General features: G+C 34.5%; 1 protein-coding gene across 7 annotated transcripts in view; it reads right to left on the bottom strand.

Annotated features, from left to right (window-relative positions):
* Positions 1-2,569: 2,569 nt before the first annotated feature.
* Sgce (sarcoglycan epsilon) overlaps positions 2,570-26,076 on the bottom strand; it is a 70,113-nt gene continuing 46,606 nt past the window's right edge. For 2 of the 7 annotated variants that reach the window (XM_004862698.3, XM_004862695.3), the window contains 7 exons: positions 20,149-20,311; positions 17,272-17,483; positions 16,306-16,332; positions 15,391-15,579; positions 5,656-5,699; positions 4,746-4,780; positions 2,570-2,857 (listed from right to left, as the gene is read on the bottom strand). In XM_004862698.3, coding sequence (XP_004862755.1) covers positions 2,807-2,857; positions 4,746-4,780; positions 5,656-5,699; positions 15,391-15,579; positions 16,306-16,332; positions 17,272-17,483; positions 20,149-20,311 — 721 coding nt within the window. In that variant the 3' untranslated portion in view covers positions 2,570-2,806. The remainder of the gene's footprint in view (positions 2,858-4,745; positions 4,781-5,655; positions 5,700-15,390; positions 15,580-16,305; positions 16,333-17,271; positions 17,484-20,148; positions 20,312-26,076) is intronic. The other 5 variants (XM_087204712.1, XM_004862697.3, XM_004862699.3 and 2 more) reach the window with 3 other exon arrangements.

Genomic DNA, 26,076 nt, shown 5'->3' with positions numbered 1-26,076 from the left:
TGCAAATGTATCTTAGTATTTTTTGACTGTTTTATTTAACCACTCAATTGGTTAAAGTCAAGACATGGACAGTGACAGCTCAAATCTTGGACCATTGTCCAAAGGTCATATATCTCACTGACTTGCTGCATCTGTGCTGGGAGGTATTGGCCTTGATGTTACTTTCTAATTAATTGTCTTCTAAGTATTCTTTTACCCTCAAGTTTAGCTTAACATTTTAACTGCTGCTCTCTTCTACCAAGACAGTAAGAGTTCCATGAAGAAAACAAACATTAAGGTAGACATAAAGATATGAAGTTTTTAATGATATTTGAACTTAAATAAATGTTTAAGGAACTTTCACTTTCCTTACTGCAGATGGTACCTGTAATCACAGATCAGCAATTCCTTACTGCTCTATGCCCAGTAATACATACTATTTAGCCTCCAATGTCCAAGGTAAGAGGTGATGGACGAAAATATAAACACAGAAGTTCAGTAGAAAATGGCCTTATCCATGTCAATGTTTTCAAGAATCATGGTTCAGTTCTAAGGAACTGGTTTATAGACTTTGGACTTGAGGGACGATGACAAATCTTGCAGCTTCAGGAATATCAGAAGGACATTGAACATAGATCTTTCTTTAAAGATAGGTAGTCAGGGCCAGGGATTTAGCTCAGTGGTTCCACCACCTGCCCTGCAAGCACAAGGACCTGAGCTTGATCCCCGGTACCAAAAAAACCCCAAACAAACAAACAGGTGGTCATTTCTATGGGTGACTATAGTTTGGAGGAAAGAAAAGTCACAAACTTTTAGGGGATATCTGGAATATAAAATGCAGAAAACCACTATCTTTTTTTTAGGGCAATGGCTCACAGGGACAACTGAAAAAGGGTTTTTTGTTGTTTTTTTAAAATTTGTTTGTTTTGTGGGACTAGAGATTGATCCTAGAGTCTTTTCTCTGAGCTACATCCCCAGCCCTTTTCAAATTTTTTATTTTGAGGCAGAGTCTTACTAAATCACTAAATTGGGCTCAAACTTGTGATCTTCCTGCCTCAGTGTTTCTGACTGCTGGGATTACAGGGATGTGCCACCATGCCCTCCTGAAAAGGTGTTTTAAATTTACTTTTGGGACACAAAAATCACTATGCAGCCATTCTCCCACTTTGAGTGTGTATAATTGGGACAGAAATCCTCAGCAAGTGGCAGAATTCTCACTTTTTTTTAACCCATAAAGGAAGGATTAGGTATTAGTGACCATTAAGGGGAAAGTATTTGGACTCTCCCCCCTTCAAAATAGTAACTCAGAGGCAAGGTTTTTCTTTTTTTTTTCCCTGAAGGATTTGTAGAGATTAAAGCTATTATTGATTTGTGGGATGCTGGAGAATGATTTCATCCCTGTTAAACTCCTCAATATAATCAGTGCAAAAACCAATGCTAAATCCAAATGTGTTTTCCAGCCCTCAGCACAGCTCTTTACCAGAATAGATGAGTTAAAGTTCTGAGTGGCAGCTCCCTGTTTGTAACCATGCATGACCTTGTTCTCGCTCATTTCGATGACCAGAAAATTTGACTTCACTTAGCAGAGGCTGTGGTTTGTCAACTCTGTCTCTGTGTCACAACTTAGTCTTCTGGACCTGAAAGACCTTTACTTCCTTCTAGGATCTGACCTGGACATGGTACACTTACAACTTCAAGCTGAGCACTCCTGGAGAACAGCAAATGGCAATGCCCTACCTGACTTGGAAAGGAGTAAGAGTTAGATCTTTAAGAAATACAAGATTGACTTCCTCTGTTAAGTTCCAGCAAGAAGTGGGGAGAGGGGCTCTAAAACCAAAGACATAGAGTATCCCCCCAAATGGAAGGCAAGGTGATGCACACATTAAACACGGGGATTACTTTCAGATTTTGGAATCTGGTAGCATTTGTGTGACCTCTGACACAATTAATAGGTAACAAAGAAATTTAATTGGACCTCTGAACAATTAACAGGCAGTACAGCAATTTTCTCAGACCAGAGCAGGAGAAGGTTTTCTAGCTGGCCCAGCCTGCAATAAAAGCTGCCCTGCTAGCTGACCTGATGTATACTGCTCAAAGTGTCCACAGTTTATGAAATAGGCAAGCATTGCATGAGGAATCTCTGCTACACTTGGAACACAGAAGTTACCACTGCAGGGACCCCCACAGCACTGATTCATGTTGTTATTAGTGACTGTTCTCTCTGTTTAACAGCTCCTGACATGAATCTAAGGCAAATATCTGACTATGAAGTCAAGTGAACACACAACCCGAGATGCCCTGATGACTTGGATGTTATTGGTTCCACAATTCTTAACACTGGGTTTACTCTGAAACACTTGAAAAAGTGTGATACAAACAACAGGCTTTCCAGTCAGCAAGGATTAGATTATTTAAATGCATTGCTTACTTGAACACAGAAGCAAAGACAATTTATATATTCATTGGAAGCACTTATTAAAATCTTGTTGAATGAGGATACATGCAGAACCCTGATTCTAGCAACTAAAACATTCCTACTAAATAGGAGGCAATCAAATGCTTTCATTTCTGCAGTAAATTTTACCAGACATTAGGCTTCATTAATATTTATTTTAAAGATCATCTTTTATTGTAACAAATATAAAGTCATCAATGTCTTACAAATTGTCAAAAATGTTTTAAGTACAAAAAAATACATTAGTAAAATGAAAGTTATGCTGTATTATTTGGTACATACTTAATACTGTCAACATGCACACCAGATGCCAGAAGAATTCATGCATTTTGGGGAAAGAAAAGAAATACACATCACTGCAGTATTGTCTGGTTATAAATTCATTGCCTCGGTCAGTTTCCTTTCTTCAGGGATACCATTTACCTGCAATGTGGAGGAACGAATATGAGCATGAGTTAGGTAGGCCACAGATATTTTCAGGTGCTGCACAAAACAAATTGTGGCAATGAGAAATTTTCCATCTCCTTAACATAATTTAAAATAATTACATGGCACATTTTCTGTACTTTTTTAAAGAAGTGGAAAAATTCCTAAATTAGTCCTTCCTTCTTGAACCAATGCTGCAATGTTTTATATTTCTCAAAAGGTATGGCCTGAAACTTTCTTCCACAGTAAACAAATAGAAGAAGGTTGACTGCAGGCTGTATGACCATATCTTTTAATCATGGCTTTTAAGAAATACCATGTGGGTTGGAATGGTAGAGAGAAAAAATGAGAAAACCTGAAGAGCATTAAACCTAGAGGTTTGGGCCTCATCCAAAAGGCTATATTACTATCAGCTTTTAACTGCTGTATTATCCCAGCTAGTTTTCAAGCCCAGGAATATAACTCCAATAGCTTTTGTACTTCTTAAACTTTATATAAGAATTTCTTTTAAACTACATGAAACAAACTTTAAAATCTAGACTCCCTTGATAACGTCCACATAGGCTGCTACAAATAAAATTACTTGCCCTCTGAGAGACAAACTCTGTGTCTATCTCCATGAAGAAAATTTTGACACTAGCATAGTGCTTGGAGGGACATGAATAAAGCCAGTACTGTTTCATGATAATCATGCGCAAATGGAGCCGCCTCATTATGGCACTAGAATAACCAAGGGAAAAGAATGGAGCAACTCAACTGTATGCATGAAAATACATAAATGGCACTGAATCTGAACAGCCAGAAAAGAATAATTTAGAAATGGAGAAACAAACTTCATTTTTCCATTTAAATGAATAGAGTGAGAATAAAGAATGCAACTGCCCATTTAGCATCCCTCTCTGGGAGGCATGACTCTACTTAGCTAGAAATGTGTGAGATGCAAAAATAAAGCAATCTTTCATAATTACACAAAATGCTAGGGTGGTCTCTATACCTTCAGCACGCAAGGTACTGGAGATTCGATGATAAAACAAGAGGAACGACAAAACAACCAAGAGAGACTACACTTTAGTTAACAACATGATCTAAATTGCAGAAAAATGAAAGAAAACAAGAAAGTAACAAGCTATCACACTAACTAAAAAGGAGATCAAAGTTTTCCTGACTCAAGCAAAATGCCTGTTCCCCAAAACCTGTTTTAGGAAAATAATTTAGAAAATCAAGTGGAACAGCCTAAAATTTCCCCAGGGAAAGTGTTTGGCTTTTATTTGTTCAAAGCATAAATTCTCCTTGTATTTGTAAAAGCTCCCTATTACTTACATGAAACACTAACAAGTTGATTTGCTAAAAGTGTGTGGGACTATAAAACATATCATTCTTTAATATCATCTTTACTATCATCTATGCAAGTTTTCTATTCCTCCTAGTCTATAAATATGTAAAATCTAGGTTTTCTAAATATTAAAAAAAATTAGTATTTTTTCTAGGAATTGTTTTCTTCTGACTCACTCCAATCCCTATACAATCAAGAATCAGGAGACAGATATCCCAGGAGAGATAGAAGTCTATGATATTATTAAGGAAGAAATTAATACCTATTGTAAGGATATTCTTCAAACGTTTTTCTCTTTAAAAAAGAGTAGCCATGAAATCAGTGGTAGTAAAGATTCATTTTTTTCTCTGTTGGTGACACAGGTTTTAACAAAGTTTGTTTCTTCATCACTCTCTTGAAAGCTTACAAAGTAGCACCAACACATCAATATATTGAACAGTCTTGCTGAATCACGTTAGCATTTAATTAAAACAAGTAATCAAAATGGGGGGGGGAATTCAGACAAACATTATCTCATAATTAAAATCTGATGAGAAATTTTATTATACTTGCCTCAAATCTTTGAAAAGTTGTCAAACGAAAATCTCCTTAAATTCCCGAAAGCAGTAATAGAGAAGATAATTTTTGAATCAAAACATTCAATACATTTCTATATGTGCCTGACGGTTTTAAAGAGACTTTCTTAATAGCTTCCCTGACACAATGCCACTATTCATACTTAGAATTCCACACCCAACTTACATTTTTTAAAACTTCTCTTGCTTTTCCAAAAGAGCTACAAAGGCCTTACTGGTTGCCTGGCAATTAGAACTAGGAATCAACCACTAATTAGAAGACAATCATGAATAAGTAATCTACTCAGTACTGAAATGAATGAAATAATTGGCTGTGGAAAATTTTTAGGGACACTTGAAGTAAACTTAAAGAAAGCAAGTCTAAAGGAAATAGAATAGTCCAGGGAGAATTGTCCACCATCTTGTTGTTACTGGTCATGTTACAACAGCTTTTTAAAGCAGCTTTAAAACTAGGCCAACCATTTTTCATTTATCCCCCTGAAGCCTCAGTGATTAGTCACAATGGCTTCCTTTTGTAAGAGTCAGTTTCAAGCTGCTCACTTACTGAGACAAATCCTGGATGCATCCAAGCTAAAAATCTTTCATACCAAGGAGAAGAATAGGGAGCTCCACCGAAGGATGAGGGTTTTATTCAGTCTTCCTTAATTAGACAAGACCTACGTGGATGTTTTTGCTCTAAGATCATTTGCTCTGTGTTTATCATTCTGATGCCAATCTATGCAATAATCTAAGCTATTATTCTGAGGTTTTAGGTCTGATTAAAGAATGATACAACTGTTTTGCCTTACTTGGTGAAGCTAAACCTTCACAAATTATACAGGGCTATAGTTGTCTTTTAATCTGTTAGCATCATTCATAAACATCAGGTTAGTATTTTTAGTACTCACCTGTACTCTGCTGTTGGGGAATCTGAGTTTGATGCGGCAAGTTCCTAGAAACGATTAACATGGTTGAGTAACAGTGTGTTTACATAAATGTAAATAGAAAGCAGACATATTAGAATGAAAATCTGCAGATCATACAAGCCAGCACAACTCCTCCAGCCCTTCACAAGTTTACGGATGAGGAGACTGAGGTCTGAGGAAGATAAGAATTATATTTGCTAATGTTTATGGAATTCTCACTACATGCTATGTTCTAAACTACCTTGTAACAAGCCAAAGCGGTGGATATTATTTTTCCCATTTTACAGATGAGGAATAGCTTCAGAGGGCCAAAGCCATATAGCTAGGAAGCATATGATAAAGATGTGAACACAGTTATTCTAGAAATTATGTTCCCAACCTGCATACTTTCAGATCTAGGACCATAACATACAGGGAAGCTCATACTTTGTCACTTATCACGTCATAAGAGGCTTTTAAAGCACATTACCACCTTCTTTCACTCTCAGACCTGTGGTCTTTTTCATCATGTCAGGGAATGGCCATCCATCCACCCAACTGCACTGGTCAAAATGTGGAAATCATCCTTGATTCTTCCTCTCTTTCAATACCCACATTCAATCACTTGGGGATTTAAACCATTTCTCCTCAATCAACTGGACTCTCCCCTTCGTCACTACCTCCATTGCTGGCTTGGTTGAAGGTGTCCTCATTTCTCACCTGCATCCTTATACCTGACAGATTTATCTCCTCACAATTCTGCTCCCTTATAATCCACTCTGTGTGCTGCTGTCAGCATGCTCTTCTAAGACACAAATCTGATTATGTCATTCAAATAACATTTCAATATGCCCTTACAGCTATCTGCAAAATAAGTTTCACATGCATTCATGCTATTCAAGCTGATTGTTATTGTATTTCTCTGTGATTACTATTTAGTTACTCTAAAGTGCCTTATTAGTATGAACTATCCAATTTTTTCACTGTTTCCAACAGGAAGTGTATGATATTTTTGAATGAAAATGCAAAAAAGTGAAGGTATTTACAAAGACTTACAAAATACACATTATTCATTAACATGCAAAAATATCCACTTGGTGTTTCAAATTCTGATCTTAATATTACGTTATGGAAATGAACAATTTAGGTTCTGTGTGGCTAAAACTCTAGGAGTCAGCCCTTTGCTACAAAGGTTTGATACAAGCCAGGGATTCCCAAGTTTTACTTTTTCTTCAGTAATGAAATTCCTTTTAATCGAAATCCTCAGCCCAAATCTGATCTACAAAAGAGAAATGTGTGAGTTCCCTGGGTTGAAACAAGGGACTTAAGAATCCTGCCTGCTTTGTTTCCTATGTCCCACATGCTGGCCCCTAAGGCATGTTTAAGAAACTTCCAAGAAACGAGAGTCTGAAAATCACTGATCTGAGTCATTTCAGCCAGGCAAAGATTATGTTTCAAATGCAATGATCTAAAGCAAAAAACAGTGCAAGCTAGTTAAATACTATTTAAACTCAATCTCTAGTGTGTCTGAGTATTTAAGAAATCAGTTCTATTTTATACTACTAAGAAAACAACAAAATCAACTCTTATATGACCAACTATAAAATGTATTATAGATACATAGGAAGTAGAGAGAAATTCATATAATTCCCCAAATTATCTATTCTGTTGTTTCAAAAATATTTTAATATATATGCTAATTTGTTTCATTTATACTAGTAGTTTCACTTAGTTCATTGAAAAGACAGTCATGCTATTATCTGTTTCTTCTTTATAAGAGAGAATCTTTTTTTCGATGTCTTTTACTCTGAGTACTTTGAAGATAATGATACAGTGTATTAACTATTGTCATTCTTATTATTGTTATGACATTTTGTTTTAGTTTTCACAAAAAGTCAATTCTAATTCAATTTAAGGAAAGTAATAATTCATCCCAATGATCACATTCTTTTTTTGCTATTATGTATTAACCATACTTATCTTCATGTGGTCTAAGGGTGTACTGTATTTCTTTTGATCTGCTCCTTAGTATTTCACACAATGTATGCATATTGGTTTTGGTAATAAAAGTAAAAAGATGAATTTTGAAACTACACAGAGGAAATAAGTTCTAGATTTAAAAATGGAAAGACAAACACCTTTATTACAAAAGTCAAAATATATTTATGTCAGCATCTTGGGGTGGGATGGAAGATGCATTTTATTTTAATGACTCAGGTATATCTGATTTCAGTCTATTTTGCACTCTAACTGAATACAGCAGTTCTATGTATCCACACAGGCCATACACAACCACATTCTCCTCTGTCATCTCTAGCTCCACCTAGTCTACTAACAGATTTAATCATGTTTTGACGAAAAACAGGAGAAGAAGGAGGAGGAGGAGGCAGAAAACATACAATATCAATGTTCTCACATAGGCAGTAGTTGGTAAAACAAAGACACAGGTTTCTCAAAAGCCCTAGGCCAAGACTCTCCTACATTCAAGACAGCATCTGGATGAAACAGATGGGATCCTCTCTTGTTTTGTTCCTTCCAACACATCCTTCTGTGGAAGACTAGTTGAAAACCACTGACCAAAGTCAACCTATGTCCTGTCAATTCTTCTCTAGCCTCCAGTTTTTCCTCCTCCACTACACTGCCAAGCTTTCAAAATCATATTGGGCTTGGCTAGTTGATGGGAGATGGTTGTTTGAGAAAGTGTTGTACACACAGACTACTAAGAAACTTTAAAAAAGATGTGTGAGAAAGCAATTGTGTACATTACATTGATGTGGTGACTTAAAAGTACCTATAGAACATATGTGGTTGGCTAAGTTTGAACAATGCACATACATTCCTTTTGTTTTCAATTGAAACTTTAGAAGAGTTATATCAAACATGATTGTGTGTACAAAAGAGTGCTCAACAAAAAAAAGTTGAGATTCTACTTCCCCCAAGTCTTCAAGGTGTGTACACAAAGCTCTTAATTTTGTGGCTGCCCGAACGTGTGACTGTCTGTGAGCCAGTGAACATTAGAGTATAATAATTCTATGATGGACGTATTTGAACTTGCATATTCTCTTAAGAGTTAGAGTGGTACCTCATAGGAGTACTGCTACCGGAACACTGGAAATACCAAACTATACTTGAATTAAGATGCAGAAAATGCAGAAAGAGAGTGGGGGGTTGACTTCAAATAGAGACTTTATAATCCCTCAAAGAAAGGACCATTATTAAGTCATAAAACTACTTAAAATAATTAAGTTATTAATGGACTAACTGAAAGGTTATAATGTGTAAACTGTGCCATTACATAGAAAGTTAAGAAAACTGTAATTTTCTAAATTACTAGCAATAATTATTTTCTGATTTTATTGCCATTAATTACAAGCATTTAAGTAGAACATTGTATAAATTAGTCATTGCACAAACCTCATTCTTTGAGAAAGCAAAGGCAATAACTTGCAAATTAAGAAATAAGTGATTTGGGGAGTATACAATTATTTGTTATTTGTAAAACTCTTTCAAGGTAATTTGACATTCTTGGATACCCTGTAGAGTAATTTATGAGTAAGGTGGATGATAACCATCTGATTATATTGTTACTTGCTTGAAGATTTGAAAGCAAACTGATTTGCATAAAGCCACAGAATGTATGGCAGAGCAGAAGGAAAATGATATTAGTTAGGAAGAATACCAAAATTTTTTTTTTAACATAGGATGGAGATATTTAACAATAATAAATAGTAATAATATTTCAGGAATTTCCCATTATTATAGTAAAACTGATATTGCCACAACTTTTTTCTCTAAAAACTATGATTTGGACCTTTAAATAGTTTGTTTTTGAACCCAAGGACTCATATATGCTAGACAAGAACGCTCCCACTATATGCTACATTCTCAGCCCTTTTAAAATTTTTATTTTGATAATAAGATTTCTCTATCAATGCCCAGGCTGGCTCTGAACTTGTAGTCTTCCTGCCTCAGTCTTCCTCCCTAGTAGCTGGGATTATAGGTATGCGATACCATGCCCAGCTGGGACCTACAACTAATTTTGCTGAGGAATCAGGTCATTATTTGCCAGAAGGAAAGGAGGAAGGACAGAGAGAGGGTCACAAAAAATTGGAAATATCATAATTTTAAATTTCAAATCTTTAATTTTCCTTATAATCAATGTAGTGCTCTGCGTGCTATCAAAAGGGAAAGGAGCCATTTTACCTTGAACTGCACAAAGCCAAAGAAAATCTATCACAGCTTTAAATCAAAGCAATTAAACTTATAGAACCAAAATCCATAAAGCAATATTATACCTATCACCTACCTTGCTGGATAAAAAATAAATTTTAAAAGTTAATGGCTCTGAAACAACCTTGGCTGATTGACAGTTCTTGTCAGCAAGAAGCCACTATTTTGGTCCCCCAAAACAGTTTCTGCAAACTGATACTTTTATTAAGCTTTAATTCCTTATTTATGGAATTTTATCTTAAAGTTAGTTCTCATTATTACCAAAGGGAAGACAAAAGAAAAATACTTAAATAAAAGTCAAAATGATTAGTTATTATCTTTAATTAGAAGATTTAATTCTACTTTTGTACTTGTTAGTTTGCAAAAGATTAAGCAAAACCTACTTCCTGCTTTAAAGGACATCTAATTATCCTGGATTAGGTATTATGTTTAGTATAATGAATAAGGAAAAATTTTGAATAGCCAATTAAAATCTTCATGGAAAATGTGTGGGTCACTTTCCCGCAGTATTCATTACTTAAGGGTCCCTATAAAGATCCTTGCTACTAACAAAAAAAATCAGCCAGTGTATATATTGTTTTAAGAAAACAATAATAAGGAGACAGAATTTCCCCCTAAAAGGCAACACAATTCCTCACAAATTTAACAACGCATTGATTTTTTAGGAAATTGAATATTTGGGATCCTCTTGTCAATGTCTTTTCACCAATGCATAAAATTACAGACTACACTTTCCAAGTGATTTTTAGCTTTCCAACATTTAGCATTTTTCTCTCCCATTGAAATAATGCTTTCTTTTTTAAATTCATTAAGCTTATTGGTACATTTTAGGTATACAATATGATGACGAGGCAATGCCTTCTGATTAGCACTAATTTCTTTTTCTTTCTTTTTGCTGGTACCAGAAATTGAACTCAGGACCTTACACTTGCCAGACAGGTGTGGCGCCACTGAGCTACATCACTGGTGAGCACTAATTTCTTCACATCTTTAGGAAGTTCAAGGAGGTGTGGAAAAGTGTACCCCTCATCAGAAATGCCAGATATTCTAGATATTCCCCATCTTAAAATGTTAAGTCCTTTAAATCAGGGATTCTCAACAGTTTTTCTGTTTTTCTCTCTCCCATAACATGCTCTTCTACCATCCTCTAAAACCCCACATTCAGGGCCTTAGGATCTGCACTGGGTGTGCTCCACAGTGACATTGACGTAGAACGCAGTTTGGGAACAACTACATTAGACTCTCAACTTTAGAACTTAAAACTCTATGACTTGAATGTTTTTCATTTAAATAATCGCAAAAGTTTATCTCTGAGGTACACCTACCAAATCTGCGATGGGTTTTTCATGTTAAACCTTGTGTCACTAATATAATCCCCAAACACAGCAATGATTCTTTGGGAAAAGGCCATTTACATTTAAGAATATTCTAAAATATGATTTATAGAGATAAACTGCAATAAAGGAATTGCCTTAGAGAAGAAAAATTTCTTCCTACTATCAATGTTAATATTTATTCACTGAGCTACAAAGACAGAAGTAAGTACATAGAATAAAGACTGACTAGGTAAGGGAATGGGGGGCAGTCCACAGAACCTACAGAAGCCTACAGCTTCCAATGCTATCCAGGTCATTGCACATGAGGAAGGTCTAAGAAACTGTTCAGACCAGAGGAAACTAGGGACACGTGATGATGATTATGTCCTAGACAGAATCTTGGAACAGAAAAATAATATGTTATAAAAACTAGTGACATCAAAGTCTGAGTCTAGGTAATGGTAATGACCAACACAGCATTCTTCATGGTGACCATGTACACACACAGGAACTTACCAATAGTATCTGAGGACTCCCCATAGTATCTCTGTAAATTTCTTGTACCTCTAAAATCATTTCAAAATTCAAAAATACTTATTAAAGAATACATTAGCAAAGATCAAATTATGCTGACCTTACATTTTTAGACTATGTGACATTAACAGCCTGTTTATATTGTCTGTGATTTGAAAAGCAAAATGAATGGTGTACAAAAGGTATTCTCCCTCCTTTTGGAGCAAGGGTTATGCCTGCCAGTTCTACACTGGCTTCTCTTTCTGTATTTATTTTGCTTGTAGGTTGTATCAGAGATGCATCTGAGGTCAATGACTGCACTATCAATCCCTGAGAAGGTATCAGTATAGGTAAATAATCTTATCTCAGTGCTGACCTAATTTAGCTTTGTCTCTTATCAGGATCTCAAATTTATTATCTACAAATGATTAAACTTTTTTTTTTTACTGGATAATTTATGGTGCCAGTCTGGAGCTCTGTGAAGCATTCTCCCAAAAAGAAAACAGACAGTGTAACTAGTAACAGTGGTAGTCCCTCATTATACAGCAGCTGAAAGTTCTCTATACTTCTGAGGTGGATTGACTCGTTTAAAAGACCAAACTAACTTCTATGCAGCTTTGAAGGAAATCTTTCAACCTTCATGAGTCTTACTTAGGAGCCCACATAAATGTTTAACCACGTTCTTATACTTGAATGTTTCTGGTGTCAAGTCTGAAGAATAAACATGAAGTCCATAGCTGGGCAATTATTTATGAATGATAAACTCAGTACATGTAGTATGAATATGTGAAGATGAAATACATATCCTTTAGGATGGGTTAATTATAGTTACAAAGCAACACTATCTAAGTATATACCTGATAATAAAGTATTGTAATGCCTCATCAAATATAATATCTCATTTTAAATGTGAAAAGTTCAGTTCTATCCAAAAGACCAAAATATTTATATGTGTCTACTGGGAGCTGAAATAAAACTTTAAAACAACAACAACAACAACTATATTTTTCAGTGAAAGTGTAAAAGCTGAACTTGCATAAAGGGTAGCTATGATGAACCTGATACAATAAATTCCCTATTATCTGGCATGGTTGGAAAATGAGGTTAATCACATATTCTGGCTTATAGGGAGTTACCATAGAGACCATGCACATATTATCCATTTCCAAGAATAAAAGAAAGATAATATACACTCAACACTGAAACAACACCAAATGTAATTTAATTTTCCTCTGATGAGTCAGATGTACTTGATGATCCTGCAGTGCCTCAGAATAATCACTGTGAACATCATCAATTACCCATGAAACCTATTTCTATAGTTGTGCTAGTTAATGGAGCTTCTCCATTAGCAGGAATCTGAATAATAGGAAGGTTTTCTGGACTTAAAAAACACATATATGTTGAAATTGTTGCAAGTTCAACATTGCATTTGCAAATAGGTCTGATCAACATAATGACAGATTTGATGGGGTTATGGAGGGGCCAGAAAGATGCATTTGAGTGTAAACTAGAGAGAAAATTTTATTTTGTTTGTATGTTAGTAGCAACACTGCAAAATGCTAACCTCAGGGAATCAAAACAATTTTTCAGGAGCTATTCTTACTTTCAATATATATGGTTAGAAAGAGTTATCTTAAACAATGACAGGTTTTTTTCCTCCCTTAAACTTCACCAGCAATAGTTTTACTGACAAACACATTCAATTTCTCCCACTTACTATAACAGCTTTGTATTCTAACTTTATAGCATTGTTATTTTGTCAATAGAAGCATTTCTCAAACTCTGTTCTCTGAAAAGTTAGCTATTCTGACCTTTTCCCAGGGATTCAAAAAATATATCAACACGCAAGATGCTCCAAAGAACTCTTGAATCTTAAAAAACATACAAACAAAACCTGGTTTCCAAGTATATTTGACTATTTCATTTTTGAAGAATACTTATAAACAGTTCACTGGTACACTAAACAATACAAGAGATGCTGGTCTTAAAGTAAAATTCCTTTTCATTTTGAAGGTGAATGACAAGGTCACTCATAATTTTCATCTCAAAAAGGAAGGAAAGTTTGCTAAATTGTGCACTATTATAATATTCTTAAAATTTTCCTGATGCATCTCATCAGTATCTACTAAATAACCCAGGTCTTATGATGACTCACAACAGTTGGGTCACTGACCATCAGAGAGCACAGAAATTCATGTTTTCCATTCACTACAACTAAACTCTGTGAAACTTAAATATTTTTATCTCTGGTATAATATTCCAAACGCAAATTTTAAATATATATAATTTCCCTTTACCACTGAAAGGTTCTAGATGAATTACACGCATGTGCACGCACACACTCACACACACACACACTTCTGGCCTATGCAATCCTAAGAAAATGATGTTAGAGCGCTTTAGGAGAATACTTATAATATTTTGGGATTTTGAAAGTATTTTCAGCAAATTTGTCTAAGCTGATAGCTTACACTACTCATCTCAATTATTGCTTAATTTTCAAATTACCACATACATTTTATTTTATTTATTCACTTATTTTCAGTTGTTTTTAATTACTCACTATGTAGTTCAGGCTGGTTTTGAACTCACAGTGATCTTCTTGCCCCAGCCTCCCTAATGCTGGATTTACAGAACGCATGGGCCGCATGCCCAGCAGACCACATATATTTTACCTAATGACATAATAAGCACTCTCAATAGGAAGCGCTTTGTATACAGCATGTTTCCCAGTTCTGTTTTGTTTTTCTGTAGTGCTAGGGATGGAACCCAGGGCCTTGCATATGCAAGTGATCTACCAATAAGCTATACTCACAGCCCCTCCAGATTAGAGTTTTAATTAGTATTTACTTTTATATCACATTTTAAAATATGCGCATGCATCTCTGTGTTGAGAGAGAGAGAGAGATTTTCTTGCATAGCCATTTCATTTACTTTGAAAATGAGGACTTCAAAAGTAATTTTATGACTTCCAGTGCTTAAAAGAAAAAAAAAAGAACCATGTTCTTAAAAGTAAATGACAGTTTTATCCAATATTTCATGTATCGCAATTTAGCTTCTAGGCATATAGGTTCCTCAACCTCTTGCCCTATCCTTAAGCATTACAAAGTCCTCCTCCAGGCCTTCTAACCACAGTTTTCCAGCAGTAGAGAAGGCTGCACCAATAAAATACATCTTTGTAGCCCAAATTGGAACTGCGCATTTCGATACACGAGCAGATCATACAAAAATTAAAAACCCTCTGTCCTGAAAAAAATTTTATTACATAGATCTGTGACAGCTAAAAGAGGTTAACAAAAACAAATAATTCTAATGACATCTCCAAAAAATTATGATTGCTGTGCTTTAGTATATGTTTCTCTTTTCACAATTAACTCATCCCCAAACAAACATATAGGGTGGTTTATTATCAGTGTCACTTTCTTAAATATTAAGGCAAATGTGGTCTTGTTTGGATTAGTGAAGGAAAAAAAAAAGAATTTCCCAACAATAATTCTACTGTCTTTGTGTCAGGCCAGTGGGGTAAGGAGCTACATTATCAATTACCTAGTAGGATTTTTCTCTTCTAGTTATAAACATGCAAACAAAAGTAACAACAATCAAAAGCTGAGTCTTTACAGACATGGATTAAACTATGCATGCACAATACTAATCTTGGCTATGAGTGGATACTTACTGCTGTGTCTGCATCAGTGGCATGTTGGTGCCATCATAGGTGTCTGTGTGCAGAGGCGGAATGATTTCCCCAGTCACCGGGTGGAACACAGGCAGTGTTGACAGGGGCCATGCTATCTCTCTGTTCTTGGACATATCTCGGAGCTCCTTGGTAGATTTCTGAATAGCACTGTGATGGACCAGCTGAATGCTACACCAAAGAGAAATAAATAACATACACTTCAGATCGTGGATTAGCCTAATGGGTCATCAATTTGAAAAAAATGTTAAATTCTTTTTCTTTTAATATCATAAGACATTATTGCACTTTGGGCATTCTATAAACTATCTCAGGAAGACATCTGTCTCCCATACTTTTAACATAGCAGAACTGAAAATTCAAAACTAGTTTTGAAGTATGTAAGCCTCAAATTAAACTAAGCTATGAAGCACTGTGCTAATATTACAGCCCTAAGAAACAAATTAGTTTTCTATTTATTTTCTATGATTAAGATAAAACTACCATGCTTTTATATTGTTGCTTTTTGTGGGGCATATTTATAAATACTCACAGAAGTTTCATTTAATGGTAGGTTATTACTGTAGATTCAGGAAAACTGGTATGAAAGTTCTTTTCATCTGTTCTCTGGTTTATAAAAATGCAGATTGGGAAATCACATAATACAAATGGCAAGTTAATATTCTGAATCTGAAATATTTTAGGTTTAATTTTTATCTAGGTAAGGTTCATTTTCAAACCCTTTTTAGTTTTAGTTTCGATCCCTCCTACATGACTCTATTTAGAAAGCAGCTTTCACATTTATGAAATAAACTATGAAAGATGATGAATGAAAAAAAAGCATGACAAACATGTAAAGAGCATCATGGGCAACTGAGAAATGAAAAAATGATAAATAACAGGAAAGAAGACACTTACTCTGGTGTTTGCATGTTTCTCTTTTCCCTAGAAACAAAACAAAATTTATGAATTAAATAATAGCATTGATATTTGGAACATTAAGACTCTATGCTCATGGGACATTGCATGATGTGGAAATGCTGATGCTGTTCCTGTCAAACACAACTAGGTAGCATCTGCCACCAGGTTCATGGTATTACTTGGATGAGTACACACACAGCGATGGAATACGGATGAGAGTACACACAAAAAAATGGAAAAAAATGGAGCTTAAAATCAAGCTCTTGATTGAAATAAATTTCATGACATAATGAAATAAGGCTACATGTAAAAATGGAAGAATTTGTTACTTGCTGCTTTATTAATTTTTTATCCTTTGCTTTGTTACTCTGACTTCCAGATAATCTCAGGAGATTACCTTAATTGACATAGATGTCCTGAAAGTACTAACTATTCATGAAGCAAAGACTCATTACTCAAATTATACCTTATTTTCATTAATTTACTCCTAAGTTTTTTTTTAAATATATTTTAAGCATTTAGATTGTGACACCCTGTTTGACAGCAGAATGATTCCAGGAAGAATTCTGACCATCACTTCTGGTAAAACTGACTAGGACAATTTGTTTATTTAAAGTGCAATTACCATGTCAATAGATTCCACAGTCTGCTCACACAAGGTGGCTTGTGCAACCAAAGTATCTAGCCTCAATTATTCCTGGGACCGTTTTTTCCAGCATGGATTTACATCTAGCCTTAATAATATTTGAATAAAGTAATTATGGTCCCTAATTTGATTTTTTAGATTCAAAACTATTTTAATTCATTTTAAAGGAATAAAGTACTGCAGTTGGACTTGAACACAATTTCAATTCATTTATGAAGTGTTTTATGAACTAAATGAAACTTTGCTTTTAATGGAATCATTTGTGTTGTTATCTTAGCAGGCTCTCTAATTCTTTATTAGTGTTTGAAAGTACTCACACTCCTTCCCGTCGGCAGCACATGATATAAGCAAGTATTAGAAAGAGGACCAGTGCTACTGCCGAGGGCACAGCCAGTGTAATTAGGAAATCCGTGTAATAGTCTCTGCTTTTCAAAGAATCAGAAGGGGGTTTGTACTCTCCACCATCAGGTAAAATCCCCTCTCCTCGGATCACTTCCTGATAGGTGGAAACTTGCTTTGTTTTATCAACCTGATACAAGAGAAGATAATTACACATTAAATTAATAGCTGCAAACATTATGAGATTTTAAGATCTTGATACAACAAAACATTCTTTGAAAAATTCCCTTAGAAATCCATCTTTTCTGATTGCTTTATCACTTTAAGTTTGCAATTATTTATTGGAGCTAGGGAAAGTTAATGAATGAAAGTAACAAAAGTCATTCTACTTTTGGCTATTTTCCATGTCTTCCCTACACTATAGATAATTTACACATGTACACATACATACATAATATAGGTACGTATATAGTTTTTGTCTTCTTCCAAAATAGGAGTCTTTCATATTGCTATGTAAATTTCCTGTTTCCCAGTGATAAACCTGTGGTATGATGTTAACAAGCCACAGACCGGCTGATAAACAGGTACGCAGGTATGGTTACTAAAGTTAGTAAAAGTGGAAAAAGAGAAGAAGCAAAAAAGGACAATTTCAAAATGTCCTAGTCCTCATCTTTCTGCCATCCAACTGACAGAAGTAATATTTGGAAAAGATAGCTGATGGAACATGGAAACCATTCAATGCTACAGTTTTGCTGAATTCTATCTCATGATGAAAAATGCATACTCGGACTATGTCAATTTACTTCCAAGTTAACTGAACTACTTTCATGGCCAGGCATGGTGCTGCATTCTTATAATCCCAGTACTTGGGAGGCTAAGGCTGGGGGATCGCCATGAGTTCAAGGCCAGCCTGGGCTACATAGTGAGTTTGAGGCCAGCCCGAACTACATAGTGAGACTCTGTCTCTGAAAAACAAAACAAAACAAAAAGTTGAACTGCTTTCATGAGTTGCATTTAGGTACTCAGGTTTTTATTAAAAGACACTAAAAACGTTATCATAGTTACACTTGTGGTCATAAATGTGTTACATCTGTTGTCATGTGCAATTTGTTACATTTGCCAACAAAAGTGTGCAAGGAAGCATTATGTGTGGCATTAGTCAATATTATCTCCCAGAAAACTCCACTTGAAGTATTATTCAATGCCAGTAAAACCTTGACTTTTCGGCCAAGGAACTGATATTCTATTCTTTTTTTTTTTTTTTTTTGGTACCGGGGATCGAACTCAGGTCCTTGAGCTTGCAAGGCAGGTGGTGAAACCACTGAGCTAAATCCCCAGCAAGGAATTGATATTCTACGTCTTTTAAAGAACTGAATGACTGATGAATTTTCTTTTTTCATTCCAGACATTAGAAGGTTTAATGATCTTATACTTTTTTGGGGTAGAAAGAATTTAGGTCTCAATTTTTCCCTTTTTAGTATGTTACTTACATTTATTATGCCACCCTATCTCAAGCCCCCTGCAATCTTTTGTGGTAGGAGGTAGCATACAAATACATACATGTAAAATTTAAAAATGAAAAATTCCAGCTTGTCCATTGGTAACGCCTTACAACAAAAACTAAAATCTTCAAAGCATAAGTCATTTTTAAACTTCTAGAAATTAGATAGCATTCTCAAACATAAATGCATGTTTCAGTACAAGCACAAGTGAAATGGCGTCCATCAGGCCTACCACCTCCTGATTCCGAATCACCTAGATAGAGGGTTCTATTTAAGCTACAGTTGTTGCTGCTCCTTCACACCCTTGTAAGATTAGCACCATAACTGAAATTGTGAGCTTCATACATTCAACTACAATGCGCATACAGTACAACAGAATAATTTTACTTGATCTCAAAAGACAAAGAAAGGGCACTATTTTTCAAAGATGCAAAGGATGGGAGAAGAGTCCAGGGCACAAGGCCAGAGCAGCACTAAGTGCTGCAGCCTGAATACAGTGTTCTCCAACACTGGATCCTGGAAAGCTGCCTGCAGTTGGCTGGAAGACATGAAGTGACAGTTGTGTTTATGCGTCAATAACTTTGTTCAAATGTCACCCTTAAACTTAGATCTAATACACTCACTACCAATCATAGAAAGTTGACTGAAGTTAAATCTAAAGGTCACTATAGAATTAAAACAACTTTCCTATTTTTCAGATATCAATATCAAAATATATACAGGGATATGTATTTAAAATATTAAACATAAATATTTAAAAATATTACATACATCTATCTTACCTATATATGAAATCTCACATTTTCCTATTTTAGCATATAAATTAAAAAGTGTTTTAGAAAAAATGTAATGCCTATGAATTTATTCTTAAGACTACAAGATACTAATACCTCACTAGGAATTAGTTCTTGTCCCTTGAATTTTTCCTACAAGTGATGTTTGAAGGACATTTATGGTTTATATTGAGATGCACATTATTGTTCTCCATTCTCACCTTCTAAAGTGAGAGACTGGCTGCACATTTCAGAAGAGGCTTTCTGCACACTGACTCCTCATCTGTGCTGATTTAACAGCACCTGCGTGTCCAACAGGCTCATTTGGACCACCTACCAAGCTAATCCAGCTCCAGCCACTAATCCAGGGTAGAGTGAGTACAAAGGTTAGAGATACTCTTTCCTAAATGAAGGCGCCATCGATGAAGTAACCGAATCTGTAAAGTTGAGGAAGTGCACTGCAGTTAACAAAGTAAATTGGGGCTTTTTCCTAAAAGCAATTCAGGATTCAGTCCAATGTTATGTCCTGCCACACCACTCCAAATTACATTTGCAAAAACAAAATAAAGCAGAAACTCACCAGTGAAATTTTGCACCAATCAATGTAAAATTGAGTACGAAACTTTTTATCACAGGTTATTACAGGCTCCATTTCTTGGCTGCATCTCAATTGATTCTGTGGATTTTCAACTTCTCGTAAACAAGAAGAAAATGGGACATCGGCACCAACCATGACATAAACACTGTAAAAATGTGAAACTCTCAAGTTATCCTTTAAGAGATTGAAAAAACAATCTAACCTGAAAGCAAGGTTTATTATTTTGATTTAAGGGATTAGCTAGAATCATCCCTGAGGTAGGGACCTGGTTTTAAAAGCAGTGATTCATGTAGGGGGCTTCCTTTCCTTCCTTCTCTCATTCAACCAATATTTACTTAGTTCCTAAGTGCCCCAGACACTCTCTTTAGTCTATGTTAATTTCTGAAAAATTTTTTCATCCTTTTTAATTCAGTCATGTGTCATATTCTGTTATTATATTTAGTAGACTACTTACATTTAAAAATATTACTAAGGGAAATTGGAGGACAATTCTGTTGTTAAAAGAATAATAATTATAAGTAAGATATCTTCACTCGATTTCAATACAAGATTCTAAAATTACACTGTTGGAGATACAGAGCTCTAGGTAAGCACTGTTATTCAACCCAAGAGTTCTGTGGGTCACTTTTTCTAGTACCCAAACTACTATGTACTTGGTCTGTCACTAGAAGACCTCTCAAGACCCTTAACTTCCTTTCATCAAGGAAGTTAGAGGAAAACTATTTTTTGTTAATCACAAACAAAAAAAATAAAATTTCTATTCTTGATTTGTAACAGCAAATATGAGGAACTCTCTTTAATTTACTGAAAGATTTCATAATAAAACAAAAGGTAATGACGGCAGCATTTAAATAATCTTAGAACAGCTTGAGAAGATGGGACTCTCACTAGCCTTTCAAAAGAAAAGAGAAAACCAGAAATTAATCTAAATATTATTTCTTAAGGTCATCTTATAACTACTTATAAAATGAAATAAGACCCTTAAAATTCCAGCTGTCTTCTTTGCAGATATTAATAAACTGCTCCTGAAATTCATATGAAAATTCAAGAAACCCAGAATGGCCAAAACAGAAAAAAAATGAATAAAAATAAATTTGGATGATTCCCAATTTCTGATTTGAAAATTTAGGCAAAAGTGTGATAGCCAAGATGGTGTAATACTGGCATACAGATAGATAGATCAACAGACAATTATTATCTGACAATTATTATCTGATAAATAGAAAATTATTGTCTGATTATTGTCAGAGATACCAAGAAAATTTTGAAATACATCAGAATATTCTGTTCTTAACAAAGTCTGCCCTCAAGAGAAATTGACCAAAGCCCAGCATGAAAGGGTCTTATCAGAGGCTAAATGAATTGGGGAAGGGAAATACCCAACTCTAGCCAGCTCTGTCCTTCACCATCTTGTCCCACATAAAGGGTGGTTCACATGAAAAACACATCTGATGTTCACAGCTCAGAGGCACAGGGTCACTAAAAGACCGAGTAGTAATCATGTGGCTGGAGAACACTTGCTCTACCCCCACACTTGACCATTGCCTTACCATGAGCAGTTCTAATTTATAGCAGTTCCTTGTACCCAGTATTAGTCTAGATATCAAGAAAAAATTACAAGACATATCAACAGTTTAAAAAAATGGTCCAAAGAGACTGAACAAGTATCAGATTCAAAGATATCAGGGATAATATGCAAAAGGCTCTAATGAATAAGGTAGATTTGTCTAAAAACATTCTTTAGAGAGACAGAAAATGATATAGGTCAGAAACTTAGATCTTCAGAAAGAAAACTGGAATATGGGAGAAAAAACAAGGAAAAGTAAAGTGAAAAATTTTTCTTATTCTTAATTGATCTAATAGATAACAGTTTATTCAAAATAATAACAGCAATAATATATGCATTTAGGTATACCTAAATATTTATTTGAATATATATATATATATATATATATATATATGCAAAATGAACAACAGCAATGATACAAGCGACCAGAGGAAAAAAATGGATTATTTTGTTTTCACAAAGTACTCACACCACCTGTAAAGTGGTTTGGTGGTGCTTGAAAGTGGCTTTCAATTAGTTTTATGTGTATATGAAAATTCTGAGGCAAAACTAAAATAGGATAAAAAAAGAAGTACAATTAATATGGGAGGAAAGAAAATGAAATCACATAAATGCCCAATTAAAATCAGAAAAGGTAAGAAAAAGAAGGGAAAATGAAAAATTAACAAAATACAAGAGTAACAAGTAGAAAACAGTTAACAAATATGGTAGATGGCAATTTAGTTATAGCAATAATAACTTTAAACAGCAATGGTCTAAATTAACCAATTAAAAAGGCAAAGACTATAAGATTTAAAAACTAAGTTATTTTCTACAAGGAACCTACTTTAAATATAAAAATACTGGATAAAAGTAAATGTATGAAGTGAGATGTGATGTGCCAACACTAATAAGAAGAAAGTAGAAATAGGGCTGGGGATGGAACTCAGTGGTAGAGCACATGCTTAGCATGTGTGACGTCCTGGGTTCATCCCTAGCATCAAAAGCAAAACAAAGCCAAAACCAAAAAGCAGAAATATCTATATTAATTTCAAGCACAGCATACTTCACAGCAAGGAAAATTGTGAGGGATGAAGATATACTAATCAAAGGATCAATTCTCCAAGAATATAAAACAATACTTAACACACATGAGCTTAATAACAAGAGTATCAAAATACTCAAGGCAACAACTGGTAAAACTGCAAGGAGAAATGGATGAATCCACTATTATATCTAGAGATTTCAGGAACCTTCAATCAGAAATGGACACATCCAGCACATGGAAAGTCAGTAAAGACAGTTAAACTTAACAATATCACCAATTAGTTTAATAAAAACCACTTGACCTCTGCATCCAATAATAGCAGTAAACATTACTCTCAAGCTCATACAGAGCATTCACCAACAGTCTGGGCCATAAAACACCTTAACAAATTTAAAAGAATAGAAATCATGCAAAGTCTGTTCTCAGACCACAATGTAACTTACTAAAAATCAATATCAAAAGATAACAAAAAATCCAAAATACATGGACATTAAACAATATACTTCTAATTAATGCATAGGTCAAAAAAGAATTCTGAAGCAAAATTTAAAATATTTTGGATTAAATGACAATAAAATTGTAACATCAAAATTTGTGGGATGCAGCAAATGTATTGTTTAGAGGGAAATTTATGGTATTGAATGCATATATTAGAAAAGAAGAATCGCTTCTCAGCCTTTTGGCTAAGATCAAGTGTAGAAAAGAAGAAAGACTTACAATCAATTATCTAAGCTTCACTTTGAAAAATCAGAGAAAGTACAGCAAGTTACTGTAAATCCAAAGTACAGAGAAGTAAAGAAACAATAAAAAGTAGAGGAGAAATTGATGATATTAAAAATGAATGGTCAATAAATAAAAAATCAAAGTAATGTAAAGCTGATTCTTTGAAAAATATCAATAAAACTGATAAGTCAAGCTAATTAAAAAGAGAAAAAGAAATCAGAAAGTATCAGGGCTAGATGGATTCACTACTACATATTAAGAAATGATGCCAATTCTGTACAATCTCTCTCAGAAGATAAAAGTCAAGAGAGTGTTTTCTCTACCGTTCTATAAAGCCTGCACCTTAAGACTAAAATGAGATGAAGACATTATGGAAAAGAAGACCAATATCTTTAATAAAAACAGGTGCAAAAATTCTCAACAAAATATTAGCAAATCAAATTCAACAATAAAAGAAATTACAAATGATAACCAACTCAGATTTATCCCAGTTATGGGGGGTTAGTTCAACAGTTGAAAATGAATTAATATAATTTATCATATCAATGAGATAAAGAAGAGAACAATCACAAGTTCTTTTTAAATGATGCAGAGAGGCATCTGACAAAATCCAACACTCATGTATGATTAACTAGGAATAGAGAACTTCTTCAACTTACAGGTCATCTACAAAACTCTAGAGCTAACATTATACTAAATGGTGAGAAACCCAGAGCTTTCCCACAAATATCAAGAACAAGTCAAGAATATCATCTCTCATTACTACTTTTCAATATCATACATGAAGTCCTACCTAATGTAATAAGAGAAGTAAAGGACATAAAAGGTATACAGATTTGGGAGGAAGATATAAAACTGTACTTGTTCAACAGATGATATGATCCAAAAGAATGGCCAAAAAAATCTCTTAGAACTAATAACCCATTATAGTAACGTTGCAGGATATAAAAAGTTAATATATATTTTCACTTGTTTTCCTACATACCTGGATGAACAGGTAGAACTTGAAATTGAAAAAACTATACCATTTACATTTGTATCCCCCAAAAGGAAATATTTAAATATAAATCTAATAAAAATATATGAAGAACCCTTTAAGAAATCATATAAAAACAAAAAAATCTGACTTTAAAATGGGTCAAAGATGTTATCAGATACATCAAGGAAAATATGCAGATAGTATATGAAAGATAGCAGCATATGAAAGGATGCTCCACATATCATCAGAGAGATGCAAACCAGAACAATGAGGTACCACTGCACTCCTATAAAAATGGCTGAAAATCCAGAACACTGTCAACACAGAATGCTGCTAGCAAGGATATAGAGAAATAGGAACTTTCCTTCACTGCTGATGGGAATACAATATGGTTCGGCCACTTGGGAAGACAGCTTGGTAGATTCTTACAAAACAAAACATACTTTCTTTATGGTCCAGCTATCCTTCTCCTTAGTATTTACTCAAACAAGCTGAAAACACAGGCATCTGTAGCAATTTTATTCATTATTGTCAAAACTTAAGGGCCACCAAGATGTCCTTCAGTAAGTAAATAAAAAACTGTGGTATGTTCAAAAAAATAAGATATTATTCAGCATCAACAAGGAATAAGCTCTCAAGCCATGAAAAGATATGGCAGAAACAAACACATATTACTAAGTGAAAGAAGCTAATCTGAAAAGGATACTTACTGCATCATTCCAGTTATATTGACATTTTGGATAAAACAAACTATGGAGACAATAATAAGATTAATGGTTGCCTGGGACAGAAGTAAAAGGGGATTAAGAGATGAAGCAGAGATGATATTTAGGGCAGTGAAATTACTCTGTATAACACTGCAATGGTATATACATGCCATGACATGTTTGTGCAAAACCACACAAGAGTGAGATCTAATATAAACTGAGCATTAGGGTGATGAGATGACAATGCACATTCATCACTGGTAAGACACACACCATGCTGGTGGAGGATGCTGACGATAGGGGGATCATGCACGTGTGGGGACAGTGGGGATATGGGAAATCTTTGCACTTCCTGCTCAATTTTTCTATGAGTCTAAAACTTCTTTAAAAATAATTTACTTAAAAATATATTTCAAAGACTTAAATCTAATTAGTAAAATATTAAACTACAAGAAGAAAACAGGAATAAATCATTGTGAACTTGAATAAGGCAATGATTTCTTAAATATGGCATCAAAAGCTTTGGCAGTAACAGGAAAATATAGATAAACTGAGTTTTATCAAAATTAAATAATTTATGCTTAAAGAAACAACATCAAGAAAGTGAAGATAATTTACAGAATGGGAGAGAATGCCTGCAAATTCTATATCTGATAAGGGACTTGTATTTGAATATACAAAGAATCTTAGAACTTAAAAAAAACCCAGATAATCCAACTTAAAATGGCAAAGGATCTGAACAGACACATCTCCAAAGAAGACACACAAATGTCCAATGTGTATATGAAAAGTTGCTGCACATTAGCCATCACTAAAACAGAAATCAAAACCACAATGAGATACCACTTTACTCCCACTAAGATGGTTATTATAAAAAGACAGATAGTAGCTAGTGCTGTTAGGGATG

Source organism: Heterocephalus glaber, unplaced genomic scaffold (genome assembly GCF_053883595.1).
Source record: "Heterocephalus glaber isolate CG9 unplaced genomic scaffold, H.glaber_assembly_v1.0 deba00000546, whole genome shotgun sequence".
NCBI lineage: Eukaryota > Metazoa > Chordata > Mammalia > Rodentia > Bathyergidae > Heterocephalus > Heterocephalus glaber.
Note: the sequence above shows the minus strand (reverse complement) of the source record. Positions and strands in the feature narration are given on the sequence as shown.